Below are 22500 nucleotides of genomic sequence, written 5' to 3' on the forward strand. Positions count from 1 at the left end.
ACCCGTCTACCTGCCCTCTCCCTGGACTGTCTGACAACCCGTCTACCTGCCCTCTCCCTGGACTGTCTGACTACCCGTCTACGTGCCCTCTCCCTGGACTGTCTGACTACCCGTCTACCTGCCCTCTCCCTGGACTGTCTGACTACCCGTCTACTGCCCTCTCCCTGGACTGTCTGACTACCGTCTACCTGCCCTCTCCCTGGACTGTCTGACTACCCGTCTACTCCCTGGACTGTCTGACTACCCTAACTAGTAAGAGTAGGTACGCACATAGCACACACATCCACACGCACACACTCACTTTAAACAAACACACTGTAGCACCCACTCCACACTTTATAGCACACACTCACTTTAAACAAACACACTGTAGCACCCACTCCCCACACTTTATATTTATTGATGAAGGATTGCACTACAACTCGTACACCTTACTGTAAATTGTACCTAAATTGTACCTCATCCCATTTCTGCTTTGCACTATATAGTATTGTACATTAGTACACTGCATAGTAGGGATGCTCGATATTGGCTTTTTTACCGATACCGATATTCCGATATTGTCCAACTCTTAATTTCCGATACCGATATCAACCGATATCAACCGATACCAATATATGCAGGGTTTCCCTGTCCAAAAAACTGAATAATTTCAGGTAACTAATAATTTCACTGGATATATATATAACAAATATTGTTATTGTTTTTTTTTTTTTTTTTTTACCGATACCGATATTTTCCGATATCACATTTTACTGCCGATATCGGCCGATAATATCGGTCGGCCGATAATATCGGACATCCCTACTGCATAGTATTGTATATTATATGGTAACTCAGTTACGTCTATTCTGCATCGAACATTGTACATATGTCTATACTGAACACTGTGACCTAATTTTCTACTTCTAATTTACATGCTATACTATGTTATTTGATACTATCTTGTCTAGCACAGTCTCTGGAGCGTAACAGTAAGAAGCATTTTGTATGAAAGTATTCTGTACTTCTGTATGACAACTATTAAAGAAACTTGAACTTGAAACTTGGTAAAGGATATGTACAGATCAGTATACAGACATGTAAAAAGGATTATATGTAGGTACAGTACAGAGTGGGTAGATAAATATGTTAAGAACGGTATAATGTAACATTATTGTACATACTATTATCATACAGTTATATGGGTTATATGCAGGTGTATAAGTAGGTATATAGGATTATATACAGGTATATTCAGACAGATATATATGAGGTAAATATAAATATATAAATGTATGTATGTATGTATACAGCACTATTGTACATGCTATCATACGAGTTATATGGTAGACTATAGTATGAGGTGGGAGTTATATGGTAGACTATAGTATGAGGTGGTAACTTATATGGTAGACTATAGTATGAGGTGGGAGTTATATGGTAGACTATTATGATGTGGATTGTTATATGGTAGACTATTAGTATGATGTGGATTGTTATAATATGGTAGACTATAGTATGAGGTGGTAACTTATATGGTAGACTATAGTATGAGGTGGGAGTTATATGGTAGACTATAGTATGATGTGGATTGTTATGGTAGACTATATAGTATGAGGTGGTAGTTATATGGTAGACTATTAGGTGGGAGTTATATGGTAGACTAGTATGATGTGGATTGTTATATGGTAGACTATAGTATGAGGTAGGTGTGTATGATTTAAATGGTACTCAAGTGTTTCAACGTTACAACAAATAGGTTAAAATACAGAGACACATAATCTGTGCCAAAGGTCGTGGAGAGGCAACGTTAATTTTAGGCGTCTATCAATTCTAATAGAAGAGCAGCAAAACTATAAAGAAGAGGGAAATGTCTATGAACTCTTACCTCGCTATGCAGCTGAACATGGTTGTGTTTCTACTGGAGAAAAACTAGACAATTTACAAGATGTACATTCCACAACAAAGAACAACACAACCTGTGCTGTGTGGCACTAAACAGTGTCCGGACAAAACACGAGTCTAGTCTCGTTCCGTTTACCCATGTCGCTGTAGAGACGGACTATGGCCGCTAGAGGGCACTGTGTGCTAATCAATGACCCGAACCAGAGACAAACAAACCAAATGTACTACTAATGATGAAATCAGAACACTTCACCACCAGATAACTTTGTTTAAAACAATTCTTTAATTTTAAATGTTTTATTCATAGTCTAAATAAATAATACTTTATAACCTTTATTTGACCGTTTATTTTATTCTTTCATTAACACTTTAATCGCCATGGGTTAAATTCATAATTTACCATCCCTCGCCAGCTCTATTTGTCTATGGAGAAGTTCCCCTTCTTTGCAGGGCTATAACTTTTTTAATTCTATTGCTAAATTGCCTATTATTATGGCCCATTCAATGTCCTATATGTATTGTTCAGGGTGTAGCAACGTTAAACTTTTTCATTCACATATTCATACTAAAATATGGTCTAAAGTATAAGTATGTTTTTATCGTTTTCTGCAGCTTTCTTCAGAACGTGATTTATAGCCCTAAATGCATTATATTGATGATCAAATACAGTTTGGTAGGAATCTGTGCGAGATAAAAAAAATTCAACTGGACGTGGTTCTAGAAGTTTCTACGCATCATCTGATGATGACCGGATGGGCGGGGGATCGTTTATAATTCCGTGGGCAGCGTTAGATGATTCATCCAGAGTGGGTCATATGTTCATCAGATCAGTTAGTAAAGAAGACGTTAGAAAATAACGCTGAATCTTACCGTGGCTTCCTCGCGCCGCTGGCAGATGAGCGTGGAACAGAATTTTTTCTATTATGGGATGGAGAAATGCCCGATCCATTTCCAGGTTGTATAATAGTATATACGTCCAAATCATGTTGTTTTTTCGAGTTATTTGCACCGATCGATGTTCACTGTGTCAATACGGAGTCTCTCTAACGATAGCGAGTGCCCGGACCACATATGGATGAGCACTACCGGTTCAAAGGTTAATTTCCGGTTGGCGATCTGCCGATCGGCCACCAGATGGCGCTCTTGAACCGCGAGAAAGTTGAGTGGAGCTTTGCAGTGTGTCTCAGGGCTCCGGAAAGGAAATATGATTTCGATGACAGATTTTTGAAATATTGACATCAAACGGCGTCTTCGGCAGAATGAGCATGGCTAGGAATGACGTGTAAACTCGTCCACGGCGATCATAGTGTTAATCTATGTCTGGAATTTGAGTTGTATAGCTTTCCCCCTTTTATTTATGTATTATTATTAGGGCTGTTAGTTTATCGCGTTAATTAGATTAATTAATTACACAGCAAATTATCGCGTTTTGAAAATTAACTCAAAATTAATTACAAAAAAAAGTTTTTTTTTTTTTTTTTTTTTTTAAATAATATTTTTTTTGTATCTCATTCATTCCATAAGAATGTAGAATACACATTTACAGATGTTTTTTAATATGGTCCATTTGCATGTTCTTGGTATCTGATTCTAGGGACATCTATGAATCTCAGGGAATGTATTCCCAGTGTCAGAAATACTGTGGGCTAGATCCACAAAGAATGGATTGCACAGTGCAAGTTGCACCCTTACTTACAATTCATTATGAATTGAAAATGGGGGACCCTGATGTAAACAAGACGAAAGTCTTTCTCTGATCTGCATCCCCTTAACAATTGTGTGTATTGAGCCGTACTGTATTGTACCCATTCTGCAATCTGTTAATAACATTTTCATTCAATCACTCAATCTGCGCTGTGATTGATTGAATGAAAATTTTATTTTGAGTAAATTGTAATGAACCAAATGAGAATATCAATATTTTTTTGTTATCTTTGACTGTGAATAACACCATGCTCAAATTGACCAGACCTGAAAAATCTAAGCAAATTAATAGATGGAAGATGATCAAACAGAAGGTTTTGTAGATACAGTACTGAATTCTGCCATCCGCACACATGCAATTTGAAATATGATTATAGAATATAGAATATCAGGCATAAAATGGTTATGCGATTAAAATGCGATTAATTAGATTAATTAATTACAAATCCTGTAATTAATTAGATTAATTTTTTTAATCGCCTGACAGCACTAATTATTATTATTATTATTATTATTATTATTATTATTATTATTATTATTATTATTATTATTATTATTATTATTATTATTATTATTACTACTACTACTACTACTACTACTACTACTACTACTACTACTACTACTACTACTACTACTACTACTACTACTACTACTATTACTACTGTACAACTACTACAATGTGATGTATTGATGTATGCTGATGATACGGTGATCTTTACACACGGTAAAACCACAGAAGAGGTTGCAACCAAATTGTCTGATGTCATGGTGAATGTCACATCCTGGCTTAAGAACAGTTGTCTACAATTTAATGTCTCTAAGACTGTCTGTATGTTCTTCTCCAAGAGCCACAGAGACGTTGCAGAGCAGGATATCCTCATCTCTGGACAGAAATAGCAGACCAGAATACAAGTACTTTGGAGTACACATTGACCCAAACCTTAGTCTCAAAACTCACATAAAAAAGTCTGCAATAAGGTTAAATTCAGTTGATCAAACTTCAGATACATCAGAAACTAACTTTCAACCGAGGCAGCAAAGCTATACTTCCACTCAATGGTTCTTTCCCACATCACATACTGTTTGATAACCTGGTCCAATTCACATTCCACCATTTTGAAACCACTTCAATCACTATACAAACAAGCAATACAAATTCTAGACAAGAACCCATTCAGGTACCATCACTGTCACATTCTGAAAAAATATAATCTGCTCAGCTGGGAAAACCTGATTCTCTATCAAAACGTCTGTCTAGTTTTTAAAATCAAGTGTGGATTGGCTCCTCCTCCTTTGTCTGGTTTCATCAACCTCAAGTCTGCCTCAACCAGGAATACTAGAGGTGCGGCAAGGGGGGACTGTACAATCCCTTAAAAAAAAATAAAATAATTTTTTTTTAGAGCATCCCACCAATGGAACTCAATAGCTCAGAGTGTCCACATCATATCACTCATTCAGGTGCAAGGTTAAGGAATGGCTCATTGAAAACCAGCATTGTCAACACTGAGGTGTGTGTGTGTGTGTGTGTGTGTGTGTGTGTGTGTGTGTGTGTGTGTGTGTGTGTGTGTGTGTGTGTGTGTGTGTGTGTGTGTGTGTGTGTGTGTGTGTGTGTGTGTGTGTGTGTGTGTGTGTGTGTGTGTGTGTGTGTGTGTGTGTGTGTGTGTGTGTGTGTGTGTGTGTGTGTGTGTGTGTGTGTGTGTGTGTGTGTGTGTGTGTGTGTGTGTGTGTGTGTGTGTGTGTGTGTGTGTGTGTGTGTGTGTGTGTGTGTGTGTGTGTGTGTGTGTGTGGATATGATGTGTTTGTCTATGTCTGGGTCTTCTAATATGTCATGATGTGCTCTGTCCTTGTGTGTCCATGACTGTATTGTGCCCTGTATCCCTGTATCCCATTCCCTATCGTATGTTCTATGTGCTTTTGTTTGTGTTTTTATTCTAATGTTATTTATCTTGATTTTATTCAGTTTGTATTGCTAACCTGTCTCGTAGTGATGACCGGAGTGCTGGACGTTCCGCAATGATGTCGGGGAGGTTGCGACCCTCTCTGCGCCGCCCCCTATCTCCCTGTCTCCGGCTGTCTCGGAGCGATGACCGGAGTGTTGAACGTCCCGTGATTAAGACGGGGAGGATGCGACCCTCTTTGCGCCGCCCCTGTGCCTCAAATAGATTCGCTATCAGCTCTATCTTTAATCTTTCAAAATGTTCAGTTGCCATCGCTATCAACTCTATCTTTAACTTTTCAAAATGTTTAGTTGCTATTGCATGCACTCATCTGTGTTTCACTACACACATGAGTGCATGCTTACCAACTGTTAGTCTGCAACACTACTATCACCGACATCTAAGAAGGGAGATCCCCCCTTGAATGGCCCTTCTAAGGTTTCTCTCCTCCACAGTGCCTGTGGTGCATTTCTTTCCTATTGTTAGGTTTTAGTGAGTTTTTCCTTACCTTCGCGTGGGGTATGTCTGGGAGTGTTTGCATTCATTCATTTATTTTGCTTTTATTTTAAATTGGTTGGACCTTATGGTGTTCTTGTTTTGTTCTTGACTTATTGTTATGTTTATTCTTGACTTGTTTAAAGAAGACGTGTCCGGCCCATGGGGACATTAACGTGTGTTGTCCGGCCTTACAAATACATTTGATTTGATTTGATTTTAACCCTTTTTCACGCAGGATTTTAGCCTGTACCTTCTGGCAGGGGGACTACCAATGGAAATTAGCCTTTTGGCTAAAATTGGGTGCATTTACGTTTTTAAAATGTTTTATTAATGTACGCTGTCCCCCTTGAACAAATAAAGTAAACATATACTACTACTACTACTACTACTACTACTACTACTACTACTACTACTACTACTACTACTACTACTACTACTACCACTACCACTACCACTACCACTACCACTACCACTACACTACTACTACTACTACTACTACTACTACTACTACTACTACTACTACTACTACTACTACTACTACTACTACTACTACTACTACTACTACTACTACTACTACTACTGCTGCTGCTACTACTACTACTACTACTACTACTACTACTGCTGCTGCTGCTGCTGCTACTACTACTACTACTACTACTACTACTACTACTACTACTACTACTACTACTACTACTACTACTACTACTACTACTACTGATTGATTGATTGATTGATTGATTTTTTCTTATTTTTTTGGTCTTACATACACCCAGCCCATATGGGCTTACAAGACACATAAACAATAAGTATATAGTATACTTAATAACAATAAGTATATAGACCAAGATGGCCACAAAAAAGAAAACAAAATAAAACATAACAAGCTGTAAACAATGTACTTCAAAGAAACAAGAGGAATTCATATAAAACTATATAGGATATAATGTGTTTTGTCTCAAGTGCCATGCTTTCTCCAAAAATCTTGCAAAACTGAAAATCTCCTCCACAACAAAACAACTCAACATACAACTATCAGACTGCCAAAACAAATCCAGATTTACAAATTGTACTTTCTCAAATAAAACCCTCCTCAAGTCGGTGTACAAGGGGCAGTGAACAATTTAATTAAATTCATCCTCCACCACTCCCAGATCACAGAGAACAGTCACAACCGCTCCTCCTCAGGTGTACCTTGGAATCTACCCACTTCCACAGCCAATGGCAGGGTGCCAGACCTTAACTGCTTTTAGCTTGTCAATCAGAATGGAGTGATTGACAGTGTCGAAAGCCTTTTGTAGCTTCAGCATGACCATGCCGCAGTATTTGCCCGCGTCCACCTCTTGTTTGATGTGGTCGTTCAAATAGAGAAGGCATCTGTCAGTGGAGTGGGATGTTTTGAAGCCAGTATAGCCGGTGTGATCTTACTGCGTTGTGTATTTTCGATTCGACCCCTGTTTAAGGGATCGCCCTGAGTGGGAGTTGAACCCCGGTCTCTCTGCACCAGGGCCGACAACACAAACCGCTGCGCCAAGAAAGGATATCCCTCCTAAGCGCTCAGTTTGTATGCCTCTGGGGAGTGAGTTTAACTTGCAGTACCGCTTACTAACTGCGGTACCTCGGTTACACCAGATTGGAATTCGTAGATTAGATTTCTTTCCGCAAGGTACTTTTCGACCTGTTCGTAGACTATTTTTTTTCCATGACTTTCGAGATGGAGGTAAGAAAAGATACAGGGCGGTAGTTGCCTGGGTCTAATTTGCTGCCTTCTTTGTGCAGGGGGGTCACTCTTACAATTTTGATGTCTTTGGGGACGTGTCCCTGTTTTATGGAGAGGTTTATTATGTGTGTGATGAGTGGGGTGATGGGTTGCTACTCTGCTGCTACTACTACTAATACTATTACTATTACTACTACTACTGCTGCTAATATTACTACTACTACTACTCTACTACTACTACTACTCTACTACTACTACCACACGAATACTACTACTATGAAACATACCCTGAAAATCCCAATTCAAATCGACCACTAGGGGGGACTACAAATTTACAAAATGTGTGTTGAAGTCAGATTATATTTCAACGTTTTCTTATCCAAACATTACAAAACTTGCAGGACATTGTTTCATAACACTGTTGAACCGTGTGTGTGAACTTATAATTGCAATCTTAATGATCAATATTGGCTTAAAACCAGGTCAGATCTCCTGCTGCTACCCTGATCAGGTCTCCTGCTGCTACCCTGACCAGGTCTCCTGCTGCTGCCCTGACCAGGTCTCCTCTCCTGCTGCTACCCTGACCAGGTATCCTGCTGCTACCATGACCAGGTCTCTTCTCCTGCTGCTACCCTGACCAGGTCTCCTGCTGCTACTCTGACCAGGTCTCTTCTCCTGCTGCTACCCTGACCAGGTCTCTTCTCCTGCTGCTACCCTGACCAGGTCTCCTGCTGCTGCTACCCTGACCATGTCTCCTGCTGCTACCCTGACCAGGTCTCTTCTCCTGCTGCTACCCTGACCAGGTCTCCTGCTGCTACCCTGACCAGGTATCTTCTCCTGCTGCTACCCTGACCAGGTCTCCTGCTGCTACCCTGACCAGGTCTCCTGCTGCTGCTACCCTGACCAGGTCTCCTCTCCTGCTGCTACCCTGACCAGGTCTCCTGCTGCTACCCTGACCAGGTCTCCTGCTGCTACCCTGACCAGGTCTCCTCTCCTGCTACCCTGACCAGATCTCCTGCTGCTACCCTGACCAGGTCTCCTCTCCTGCTGCTACCCTGACCAGGTCTCCTGCTGCTACCCTGACCAGGTCTCTTCTCCTGCTGCTACCCTGACCAGGTCTCTTCTCCTGCTGCTACCCTGACCAGGTCTCCTGCTGCTGCTACCCTGACCAGGTCTCTTCTCCTGCTGCTACCCTGACCAGGTCTCTTCTCCTGCTGCTACCCTTTAGTTTAGTTTACAAAGTTCCACTCCCATCTCATTGTCCATAAATAATATGAACGAAATACATGTGTAGCATGGTCTACAAAATAAACTACAAAACAGGATCAGAGACATAAGGCAGACACTATAGCGAAAACATGGAAGATTGACACGAGTCAGTAACAAGAACAACTTATTTTTTTTGTACAAGAGGGCAAAGGAGAGGAGAATAACATATTAACGGTATATAATAATAATAATAATAATAATAATAATAATAATAATAATAATAATAATAATAATAATAATAATAATAATAATAATAATAATAATAATAATAATAATAATAATAATAATAATAATAATAATAATAATAATAATAATAATAATAATAATAATAATAATAATAACTTTATTTGTATAGCACCTTTCATACAGAAACTGCAGCTCAAAGTGCTTCACAACAGAAAAAAGACATAAAATGAGCACATAAAGTGCAGACATATAAAATCACAGTTTTTCACATAGGATCTAACATCCCAACAGGCCACCTAGTTTATGGTTTGATTCAGTTTTAAATAGACAATAATAAAAGGAACAAGATAAAATAGACAGAGTAAAATAGTGCAATAGTGCAGTGCAATAAAATTGTAGAATAGAATAGATTAAAAAAATATATATATATTTTACAGTGCAATAAAATAGTTCTGGATTACTGTTCAACAGTTCAAAGTCGTACAATGGTAAAACTGTTCTGAATGACTGTTTCAACAGTTCAAAGCCGTCCCAAACCTTTGTTCGGTATACACAGTTCAAAACATGACAGTCTTCTCTTCTGCCTGACACCACAATGCCAATTTTAAGGCAAGCCATAGACAGTATTTAAGCTGACAGTCTCCCCTGCTCATGACAGTCTCCTGTTGCCTGTAATGAGGAAAAGGAAACAACCAGCCATACTAACAGTAGATGTAACACTGATGCACAGGAGTAACTTAATGTGATGGTGATTTATGATGAAATTAAATTAGATTTTAATCGTTTTTTTTTTTTAAATATAGATAATGAGGTTGTTGACCTCAATGATGAATTTAGAGTGTTCCAGAGTTTAGGACCTCTAATGTTGAATTGATGGCTAGATGTCAGACAGAAAGGCAAGTGGAGTTTATTACTATGGTTTGTTGGATATGAGCGAAAAGATGATCAAAAGATGAATAAACTATGGAAGCTATCAGGAAGATATTGCCTATTGTTAATGAACTTGAATATGAATGAGCATGTTTGAAAGGTATTAAGTTTGTCAATTGATAGTAGAGAATATTTGCGGAACAGAGGTGCAGATGGTATCTGGTAGAGTGGGAAATCATCCTGAGGAACCTCTACTGGATTATGACTAATTTGTTAAGATATGATGGATATGTTGCAGCCCAGACTATATTACAGTAGTTAAGGTAAGGAAATAAAAAGCTATAAGGTTAGATGGGCAGAGGGATGTATCATGGGGCAGACCTTTCTCAAAATTCCAAGCATCATCATTGACTTTTTGCAGACATTGTCAATGTGATTATGCCAATTTAACCCTTCATCTATAGTAACTCCTAACATTTTTGTGAAAGGCACTTGGAGAATTTCATTTCCATTAATTAATATTTTAGATTCTTCTTTAGGGTAGTAGGCCTACTTATTTTTGTTGCAGAAGACCATGAAGTAAACAAATTTGACATTTAGAGTAAGCTTGTTGCATTGAAACCAGTTAAAGACAATCATTCATGCATACAACCAGGGACTTGAAGTCATGATGAGTAGCTAAGTCAAGTCAAGTCAAGTCAAGAGTTTTATTTGTCACGGCATACAAGTATACAGTGAAATGCGGGGGGTCTTGCCCGCAATGATTGTGCAATAATACAATAATAAGAATAGGATGAGAATAAGACATTTGTGCAATAATACAAGTAATAAGAATAAGACATAACAGGCATATGTACATAAAGTTTACAAAAAGCATGGTAAGACATGCTAAGGTCCTTAGCTATGGATGAGGCACTGGGTCTTATGTACACTACTATACAATGCTATACTATACAATCTACAGTTATACTATGTGTCTTTATGCTAGCTTGCTATATCCATCTGTTTACTATACAAGAACCACTCCCGTTCTTGTTTTTTAAATGACCTTTCATTGTGTAAAGTGACCTTTGAGTGTGAGCGTGTGCAGCATGTGTGTGTGTGTGTGTGTTCATGCTAAAGTGACTGCTAGTGTGTGAGCGTATACAGTGTGTGTTGTGTGTGTGCTCATGTGTGCTTGTGTGTGGAGAGTTCAGTGTTCAGGACTCTGATGGCCTGGGGGAAGAAGCTGAGCCGAAGTCTCTCTGTCCTAGTTGCTGGTGTTCACAGGCGTTTGCCTGACCGCAGCAGCATGAACAGGCTGTTGTTGGGGTGGTGAGGGTCTTTCATTATTCTGCAGGCTCTAGATTTGCGCCTCTTGTTATATAAGACCTGCAGGGGTGGTAGTGCAATACCCGTAGTATGCTCAGCTGAGCGCACCACTCTCTGTAGGGCCTTCTTGTCCTGTGCCGTGCTGTTTCCATACCAGGCAGGCAGTGATGTTTCCAGTCAAGATGCTCTCTACAGCTCCGGAGTAGAAGGACTGGAGTATCTTCCCCGATACTCTGAACTTCCTTAACTGTCTCAGGTGGTAGAGGCGCTGCTTCGCCTTCTTTACGACTGAGTATATGTGTGTTGTCCATGTCAGGTCTTCTGAGATGTGGACCCCCAGGTACTTGAAGCTGCTCACCCTGTCCACGGTAGCCCCGTTTATCCTCAGTGGTGTGTGTGTCTCCTGCTGTCCTCTCCTATAATCCACGATCAGCTCCTTGGTTTTACCAATGTTCAGGAGCAGGCTGTTGTCCTGACACCAGCGTGCCAGTACCTCAACCTCCTCCCGGTAGGCCTTCTCGTCATTGTTAGAGATCAGCCCCACCACCACTGTGTCGTCCGCAAACTTCACTATGGAGTTGGAGCTGAACTTGGCCACACAATCATGTGTGTATAGTGAGTACAGCAGGGGGCTCAGAACACAGCCCTGGGGGGACCCGATACTCAGGGTGATGGTGTTGGAGGTCTGGCCCCCCACCCTGATCGCCTGGGGCCTTTCACTCAGAAAGTCCAGTATCCAGGCGCTCAGAGCGGAGCTCAGACCCAGCTCGATCAGCTTGTCCACCAGTCTGGTGGGGACTATGGTGTTGAACACTGAGCTACAGTCAATGAACAACAGTCTCACATAGCCCCCCTTCTGGCAGTCTAGGTGAGAGAGGGTGCTGTGCAGTACTCGGGAGACCGCATCGTCGGTGGACCTGTTTGGCCTGTATGCAAATTGCATAGGGTCCATATCGCTGGGGAGGGAGGCACAAATGTAATCCTTAACCAGCCTCTCAAAACATTTCATGGCCACAGAGGTGAGTGCCACCGGTCTGTAGTCATTAAGACAATTGGTGAAATTGGTGTCATCCGCAAATAATAATGGAAGTAGAGTATTACAAGACATAGCCAAATCATTAATGTAAATTAAAAATAATAAAGGGCCCAGAATGGAACCCTGTGGAAACCCGAAGAGGATCCTTGATTTAACAGATGAGCATCCATTGGATGACACAAACTGCTCTCTGTTGTCTAAGTAGTTAGTAAACCACTTGAGGGCAATATGCTGAACACCATATCTATTGAGTTTAGAGATGAGAATGTTGCGGTTGACAGTATCAAAAGCTTTGCTCAGATCTAGAAAGACACCAATAGCATTTTTTTGTCATCAAGTGCTGAGGAGATGTTATTGAGGAGCTGTAGCAATGCATGTTCTGTGGAGTATTTTTTACGGAAATTAGAGATTCTTGAGTATACCAGTTTCTCTAAGACTTTTTAAAAGCAGCTAGGGCAAAATAGGACGGTAATTGCCAAAGTCCTTTGGATCTCCAGATTTATAAATTGGTATGACTTTGGCGATTTGGAGGTTGTGAGGGATGATGCCGGATTGAAGGGATAATGATAGAATATGAGAGGATGGATGATATAATCAATCGTTTCTTTGAAGAGACTGCTTTTAATCCCATCATGACCTTGAGCGGAGTTCTTTAAGATCATGATTATCTCATACACTTCCTTAGTACTAGGAGGATAAAAACTTGGGAGTGAGAAGAATTGACCTTTGATCCGACTACAAGGGCTCAAGTTAGAGTCTGCTATACAAGATGCCAATGAAGAGCCAACATTTACAAAGAAATCATTGAAACCATCTGCAATTTCTTTCTGGCTCCGTCTTTCGTTATCCTCTCAGCAGGTGCAATTGGTGGGGATTTATTCCGATGGTTGATGAGTTTCCAAGTAGACTTAATGTTATTAGACGCTTGAGTAAATTGATCTGCGTACTGCATAGTAATTTGTTTTGTTTTCCTTACAGAGTGAATTAATTTGTTTTTGTAGTTCTTATATGTTACCACATTTATATTGGTGGGGTTAATTGTAGCTTTCCTATACATCTTGCTACCCTGACGAGGTCTCCTGCTGCTACCCTGACCAGGTCTCCTGCTGCTACCCTGACCAGGTCTCTTCTCCTGCTGCTACCCTGACCAGGTCTCCTGCTGCTACCCTGGCCAGGTCTCTTCTCCTGCTGCTACCCTGACCAGGTCTCCTCTCCTGCTGCTACCCTGACCAGGTCTCCTCTCCTGCTGCTACCCTGACCAGGTCTCCTGCTGCTACCCTGACCAGGTCTCCTCTCCTGCTGCTACCCTGACCAGGTCTCCTGCTGCTACCCTGACCAGGTCTCCTCTCCTGCTGCTACCCTGACCAGGTCTCCTGCTGCTACCCTGACCAGGTCTCCTGCTGCTACCCTGACCAGGTCTCCTGCTGCTACCCTGACCAGGTCTCCTCTCCTGCGGCTACCCTGACCAGGTCTCCTCTGCTGCTGCTGCTGCTACTCTGACCAGGTCTCCTCTCCTGCTGCTACCCTGACCAGGTCTCCTGCTGCTACCCTGACCAGGTCTCCTCTCCTGCTGCTACCCCGACCAGGTCTCCTCTCCTGCTGCTACCCTGACCAAGTCTCCTGCTGCTACCCTGACCAGGTCTCCTCTCCTGCTGCTGCCCTGACCAGGTCTCCTCTCCTGCTGCTACCCTGACCAGGTCTCCTGCTGCTACCCTGACCAGGTCTCCTCTCCTGCTGCTACCCTGACCAGGTCTCCTCTGCTGCTGCTGCTGCTACTCTGACCAGGTCTCCTCTCCTGCTGCTACCCTGACCAGGTCTCCTGCTGCTACCCTGACCAGGTCTCCTGCTGCTGCTACCCTGACCAGGTCTCCTCTCCTGCTGCTACCCTGACCAGGTCTCCTGCTGCTACCCTGACCAGGTCTCCTGCTGCTGCTGCTGCTACTCTGACCAGGTTTCTCTTGGAAAAGGGTTTTAATCTCAACGAGACTACCTGGATGAATAAAGGTTAAAGGGAGAAGAAAATTCAGCAACTCTTTGGAGGCTGATGGATGGTCTAAAAACCAGGCTCTTTATTTATACAACTATGATGCTCTTTATTTATGCAACTATGATGCTCTTTATTTATACAACTATGATGCTCTTTATTCATATAATTATGATGCTCTTTATTCATATAATTATGATGCTCTTTATTTATACAACTATGATGATCTTTATTTATGCAACTATGATGCTCTTTATTCATATAACTATGATGCTCTTTATTCATACAATTATGATGATCTTTATTCATATAATTATGATGCTCTTTATTCATACAATTATGATGATCTTTATTTATACACCTATGATGCTCTTTATTTATGCAACTATGATGCTCTTTATTCATATAACTATGATGCTCTTTATTCATATAATTATGATGCTCTTTATTCATACAACTATGATGCTCTTTATTTATATAACTATGGTGCTCTTTATTCATACAATTATGATGATCTTTATTCATATAATTATGATGCTCTTTATTTATACAACTATGATGCTCTTTATTCATACAACTATGATGCTCTTTATTCATACAACTATGATGCTCTTTATTTATATAACTATGGTGCTCTTTATTCATACAATTATGATGATCTTTATTTATACAACTATGATGCTCTTTATTCACACAACTATGATGCTCTTTATTTATGCAACTATGATGCTCTTTATTCATATAACTATGATGCTCTTTATTCATATAACTATGATGCTCTTTATTCATACAACTATGATGCTCTTTATTTATACAACTATGATGCTCTTTATTCATATAACTATGATGCTCTTTATTCATACAACTATGATGCTCTTTATTTATACAACTATGATGCTCTTTATTCATACAACTATGATGCTCTTTATTTATACAATTATGATGATCTTTATTCATATAATTATGATGCTCTTTATTTATACAACCATGATGCTCTTTATTCATACAATTATGATGCTCTTTATTTATACAACCATGATGCTCTTTATTCATATAACTATGATGCTCTTTATTCATACAATTATGATGATCTTTATTCATACAACTATGATGCTCTTTATTTATACAACTATGATGCTCTTTATTCATATAACTATGATGCTCTTTATTCATACAATTATGATGCTCTTTATTCATACAACTATGATGCTCTTTATTCATACAATTATGATGCTCTTTATTCATACAACTATGATGCTCTTTATTTATACAACTATGATGCTCTTTATTCATATAACTATGATGCTCTTTATTCATATAACTATGATGCTCTTTATTTATACAACTATGATGCTCTTTATTTATACAATTATGATGATCTTTATTCATATAATTATGATGCTCTTTATTCATACAACTATGATGCTCTTTATTCATATAACTATGATGCTCTTTATTCATACAATTATGATGCTCTTTATTCATACAACTATGATGCTCTTTATTTTTATTTTTTTATTATGTTTTTGGTAGATTTTTATTTGTTTGTACTACCGGGCAGTCCGGTAGAGAGAGAGAGAGAGAGAGAGGAAGAACGGGAGACAGAGCGGGGGGAAGACATTCGGCAAAGGACGCCGGGTCCGGGAATCGAACCCGGGACGGCCGCTTCGCGATGCAGCGCGTTACATGGGTCGCCACTTGGGTGCCCATGATGCTCTTTATTCATACAACTATGATGCTCTTTATTCATACAATTATGATGATCTTTATTCATACAACTATGGTGCTCTTTATTCATACAATTATGATGATCTTTATTCATACAACTATGATGATCTTTATTTATACAACTATGATGCTCTTTATTCATACAACTATGGTGCTCTTTATTTATACAACTATGATGCTCTTTATTTATATAACTATGATGCTCTTTATTTATACAACTATGATGATCTTTATTCATACAATTATGATGATCTTTATTTATACAACTATGATGATCTTTATTTATACAACTATGATGCTCTTTATTCATACAACTATGGTGCTCTTTATTTATACAACTATGATGCTCTTTATTTATATAACTATGATGCTCTTTATTTATACAACTATGATGATCTTTATTCATACAATTATGATGATCTTTATTCATATAATTATGATGCTCTTTATTTATACAACTATGATGCTCTTTATTCATACAACTATGATGCTCTTTATTTATATAACTATGATGCTCTTTATTCATACAATTATGATTATCTTTATTTATACAACTATGATGCTCTTTATTCACACAACTATGATGCTCTTTATTTATATAACTATGATGCTCTTTATTCATACAATTATGATTATCTTTATTTATGCAACTATGATGCTCTTTATTCATATAATTATGATGCTCTTTATTAATACAACTATGGTGCTCTTTATTCATATAATTATGATGCTCTTTATTTATACAACTATGATGCTCTTTATTCATATAACTATGATGCTCTTTATTTATACAACTATGATGCTCTTTATTCATATAATTATGATGCTCTTTATTTATACAACTATGATGCTCTTTATTCATATAACTATGATGCTCTTTATTTATACAACTATGATGCTCTTTATTTATGCAACTATGATGCTCTTTATTCATATAACTATGATGCTCTTTATTCATATAATTATGATGCTCTTTATTCATACAACTATGATGCTCTTTATTCATACAACTATGATGCTCTTTATTTATATAACTATGGTGCTCTTTATTCATACAATTATGATGATCTTTATTTATACAACTATGATGCTCTTTATTCACACAACTATGATGCTCTTTATTTATACAACTATAATGCTCTTTATTCATACAACTATGATGATCTTTATTTATACAACTATGATGATCTTTATTCATATAATTATGATGCTCTTTATTTATACAACTATGATGCTCTTTATTAATACAACTATGATGCTCTTTATTCATATAACTATGATGCTCTTTATTCATACAACTATGATGCTCTTTATTAATACAACTATGATGCTCTTTATTTATACAACTATGATGCTCTTTATTCATATAACTATGATGCTCTTTATTTATACAACTATGATGCTCTTTATTTATACAACTATGATGCTCTTTATTTATACAACTATGATGCTCTTTATTCATATAACTATGATGCTCTTTATTCATACAACTATGATGCTCTTTATTCATATAATTATGATGCTCTTTATTCATACAACTATGATGCTCTTTATTCATACAATTATGATGATCTTTATTTATACAACTATGATGCTCTTTATTCACACAACTATGATGATATTTATTTATACAACTATGATGCTCTTTATTTATACAACTATGATGCTCTTTATTTATACAACTATTATGCTCTTTATTCATACAACTATGATGCTCTTTATTCATATAATTATGATGCTTTTTATTCTCTCAATTCATACAATAACAAACGTTGCTGAATCTTTTCTCCCTTGATTCTTTCCAGTTCATGCACCTTGCTTGGTTGAAGGACTAAATTGAGACATATTCTTGGTGTCTCTTAAAATAAAGCTTAAATAAATAAATTAAAATAATATATTATAATTATAACGTTTAAAACACAAAAATAAGACACCCTTTAGGATAGTAAAGCGGCAATAGTTGTATTTCAAGTACCGTAATTGGGTTAAAAGAAAGATATGATTTAGTTTCCAGAGGAAGTTTGAATTAGTTGAACTGCTGAATCAGGATGGGAGGAGAGGAGTCAAGGAGGGTGTGTGTGTGTGTGTGTGTGTGTGTGTGTGTGCGTGTGTACGTGTGTGTGCGTGTGTGTATGTGTGTGTGTGTGTGTGTGTTTGGAGTCTTCCAGGCAGTGGCAGTCTGGCTGAGGTACAGCGGGGGAACAGAGCTCCAGTCCCGGCAGCAGTTGACCAGAGGACTCCGCCATGAGTTGGGGAACAGAGTTGTGGGTAGGTTGTGTTTTTATTTCTCTTCACAACACAACACACCGCTGGGGAATGTGACTGTATAGTGTGTTACCTTTTAGCATTGCGTAAAGAAAAAGGCTAACCAGGCTAACCGAGGCTAATGTTAAGTGGACGGGTAGTTAGCCTGCTAGGCTAAGCTAAGCTAATCCTACTACTACTACAAAGCGGTTTCTCCCCACAGTGACAGCGGCTGAACAATAGGCTGACTGTTGTTCAGTCACATCCAGCCGGTGAGACTACTGTTGTCTGTGTCACAACAGACATGTGTGTGACTGTTGTTCTTCTTTCTGGCCGTGTTTTAGGAACTGCTTTATAAAAAAGTGCTCCTGCTGGATTTTGTCTGATGTCACACCCTGTTTCTGAGTCTGCAGGCAAAATCCTGTCCCGACACAAACCTTCTGTTCAGACAGGAGTGGACTAGACACCTGATCTGACACTGCAAACCTGTTTCAACACACTTTTTATTATTATAATTATTATTATTATTATTATTATTATTATTATTATTATTATTATTATTATTATTATTATTATTATTATTATTATATTATTATTATTATTGTTTATACATTTCTGGTGAGTTCAGCCTCCCTGGGTTGGTTTATCTGAAAGACAGACAGATGGACAGACAATCATACAGATAGTCAGACAGGATGCATGGATTGGGTAGAAACAGCAGACCCTCCATCATGGAGAACAATAACATTGTAACTTTATACTGAACTAGTAGCCAACCGCTGGTTGATCTGAAGACCTGTCTGTTACTGTGTTGTAGATATCTGACCTGGGTCTCTGTGTTGTAGATATCTGACCTGGGTCAGAGAGAGAGAGAGAGAGAGAGAGAGAGAGAGAGAGAGAGAGAGAGAGAGAGAGAGAGAGAGAGAGAGAGAGAGAAGAGAGAGAGAGAGAGAGAGAGAGAGAGAGAGAGAGAGAGAGAGAGAGAGAGAGAGAGAGAGAGAGAGAGAGAGAGAGAGAGAGAGAGAGAGAGAGAGAGAAGAGAGAGAGAGAGAGAGAGAGAGAGAGAGAGAGAGAGAGAGAGAGAGAGAGAGAGAGAGAGAGAGAGAGAGAGAGAGAGAGAGAGAGAGAGAGAGAGAGAGAGAGAGAGAGGAGAGAGAGAGAGAGAGAGAGAGAGAGAGAGAGAGAGAGAGAGAGAGAGAGAGAGAGAATCATTTTTGTTGTTATAGTAGTAATGCTAATAACACAATATATACTTATAATAATAATAATAATAATTGTAAAGATTGATTTGGTTTGATCTGCTTCTTGCAGGACGGTAGTCTACTACAGTGTGGTATGTAGTGTACATTATGGTATGTCGGCTGTCTAAAGCCATGTGGTCACCAGTGGCAACCAGAAACCTCCCAAATGTGAGGAGACAGCCCCTCAGGGTGTGCGTGTTGTGTGTGTGTGTGTGTGTGTGTGTGTGTGTGTGAGACAGACACAGAGGGGGGGGGGGGGTATGCAGCTTGTAAGGCAGCAGGGGAGGAGAGAAGATCAGAACGGACAGGAGAGGGAGGGGTAGGCAAAGGAGGAGAGGAAGAGAGGAGAGGGGGAACAGGAGAGGGAGGAGTAGGCAAAGGAGGAGAGGAAGACAGGAGAGGGGGAACAGGAGAGGGAGGAGTAGGCAAAGGAGGAGAGGAGAGGGGGAACAGGAGAGGGAGGAGTAGGCAAAGGAGGAGAGGAGAGGGGGAACAGGAAAGGGAGGAGTAGGCAAAGGAGGAGAGGAGAATGAGGAGAGGGAGAGGGGCAACAGGAGAGGGAGGGGTAGGCAAAGGAGGAGAGGGGAACAGGAGAGGGAGGGGTAGGCAAAGGAGGAGAGGAGAATGAGGAGAGGGGCAACAGGAGAGGGAGGGGTAGGCAAAGGAGGAGAGGAGAATGGGGAGAGGGGAGGGAGAGATGGAGAGGAGTAGAGCGGAGGGGGGACTCCTTGGGGGAGAGGAGAGGCATCCACAGCCCACAGAGACAGGAAGGATAACGTTACACTGTAGCCTACTGTACTGGAGCTATAATGAGATAACGTTACACTGTAACCTACTGTGCTGGAGCTATAATGATAATGTTACACTGTAGCCTACTGTACTACTGACTGGAGCTATAATGATAATGTTACACTGTAGCCTACTGTACTGGAGCTATAATGATAATGTTACACTGTAACCTACTGTACTACTGGACTGGAGCTATAATGATAAGGTTACACTGTAGCCTACTGTAACTGGAGCTATAATGATATACTGTAGCCTACTGTACTGAAGCTGTAATGGCATGAGTGACTGTGGGTTCAACCGTTCAGCCTACAGGTTATTCTCTCTTTGATGATACACACTCAGACTGACCAGGGATCCGTCATACAGGTTATTATCTCTGTGATGATACACACTCAGACTGGCCAGGGATCCGTCATACAGGTTATTCTCTCTTTGATGATACACACTCAGACTGGCCAGGGATCCGTCATACAGGTTATTCTCTCTGTGATGATACACACTCAGACTGGCCAGGGATCAGTCATACAGGTTATTCTCTCTGTGATGATACACACTCAGACTGGCCAGGGATCAGTCATACAGGTTATTCTCTATGTGATGATACAGACAGAGAGATAGGAGGAGAGGATATGGTAGTTGTGTGGTAGTAGTAGTAGTAGTAGTAGTAGTAGTAGTAGTAGTAGTAGTAGTAGTAGTAGTTGTCGTGTAGTAGTATTAGTCATGTAGTAGTAGTAGTAGTAGTAGTAGTAGTAGTAGTAGTAGTAGTAGTAGTAGTAGTAGTAGTAGTAGTAGTAGCAGCAGCAGCAGCAGCAGCAGCAGCAGCAGCAGCAGCAGCAGCAGCAGCAGCAGCAGCAGCAGCAGCAGCAGCAGCAGCAGCAGCAGCAGCAGCAGCAGCAGTAGCATAGTAGTAGTAGTAGTAGTAGTAGTAGTAGTAGTTGTCGTCGTTGTTGTGTGGTGGTGGTAATAGTAGTAGTAGTAGTAGTAGTAGTAGTAGTAGTTGTCCTTGTGGTGGTGGTGGTGGTAGCAGTAGTAGTAGTAGTAGTAGTTGTCGTGTGTGGTGGTGGTAATAGTAGTAGTAGCAGCAGTAGTAGTAGTTATTATTAGCAAATTAGGTTTGATACATTTTTTATGTCCCTGTGTTTTGTTCTAAATTTGTAGTTGATAAACAAAGACCATCTAATCCCTGTATATATCCCTGTGTTTTGTTCTAAAATTGTAGTTTATAAACACCATCTAATCGCTGTTTATATCCCTGTGTTTTGTTAAAAAAAATTGTTTATAAACACCATCTAATCCCTGTTTATTCCCTGAGTTGTTTCCTTCCAAAAGGGGCATGGTGACCAAAATTCAGCATGGAACAAGTACTTCTGGTCTGATTATCTCTTTAGTTGGGAGGACACACCAGTCATACACAGTAAACTAGGATGTGTGACTGAATCATAGCCAGTCATAATCCCATAATCCCATATGAGATTAAGAATAATTGTCTTAACAAACTAGATTAGAGAGATGATTGACAGGCTGAATGTAATTCCACAACTAACTGGATTATGTAATCCCATCATTTTGCTGGATGACTAAATGGATACATTTGTAGCAGCGCGTGTCTTTGGGGGAGGATGTGGTCTTTCTGTGACTGCTCTGTCTGTACATGGAAAACAATGTTCTGTTTCCACCTTGAGTCACCCTGTCTGTCTGTCTGTCTGTCTGCTCATCTGTCTGTCTGTCTGTCTGTCTGCCTGTCTGTCTGCTCACCTGTCTGTCTGTCTGTCTGCTCACCTGTCTGTCTGTCTGTCTGTCTGCTCACCTGTCTGTCTGTCTGTCTGTCTGTCTGTCTCTGTCTGTCTGTCTGTCTGCTGTTCTCTGCTCAGAACCACAGTCTGATAGGGGTACATATGTCAGTCTGATCAGGGCTCATTGATGATGGGGGTATCAGGGCTCATTGATGATAGGGGTATGTGTGATCAGGGCTCATGCGTCAGCTGACTACCTTTTGCCATGGCTCTTAACTCATTCAGTGCCAGCGTGTATCCCCATCCCTGTGGGCAATGGACCACGCTATTATAGCTATGGAGACAATACTATGGCTCATTTGACAG

The 22500-nt window shown here is 39.8% G+C and overlaps 1 protein-coding gene across 1 annotated transcript in view; it reads left to right on the top strand.

Annotated features, from left to right (window-relative positions):
• The first annotated feature begins 18368 nt into the window (after positions 1 to 18368).
• The window catches only part of fnbp1l (formin binding protein 1-like), a 93059-nt gene continuing 88927 nt past the window's right edge, over positions 18369 to 22500 (top strand). The window contains exon 1 of the mRNA XM_084311555.1: positions 18369 to 18395. Coding sequence (XP_084167681.1) covers positions 18372 to 18395 — 24 coding nt within the window. The 5' untranslated portion in view covers positions 18369 to 18371. The remainder of the gene's footprint in view (positions 18396 to 22500) is intronic.

This window comes from Notolepis coatsorum (genome assembly GCF_963971535.1).
Source record: "Notolepis coatsorum genome assembly, chromosome: 3".
NCBI lineage: Eukaryota > Metazoa > Chordata > Actinopteri > Aulopiformes > Paralepididae > Notolepis > Notolepis coatsorum.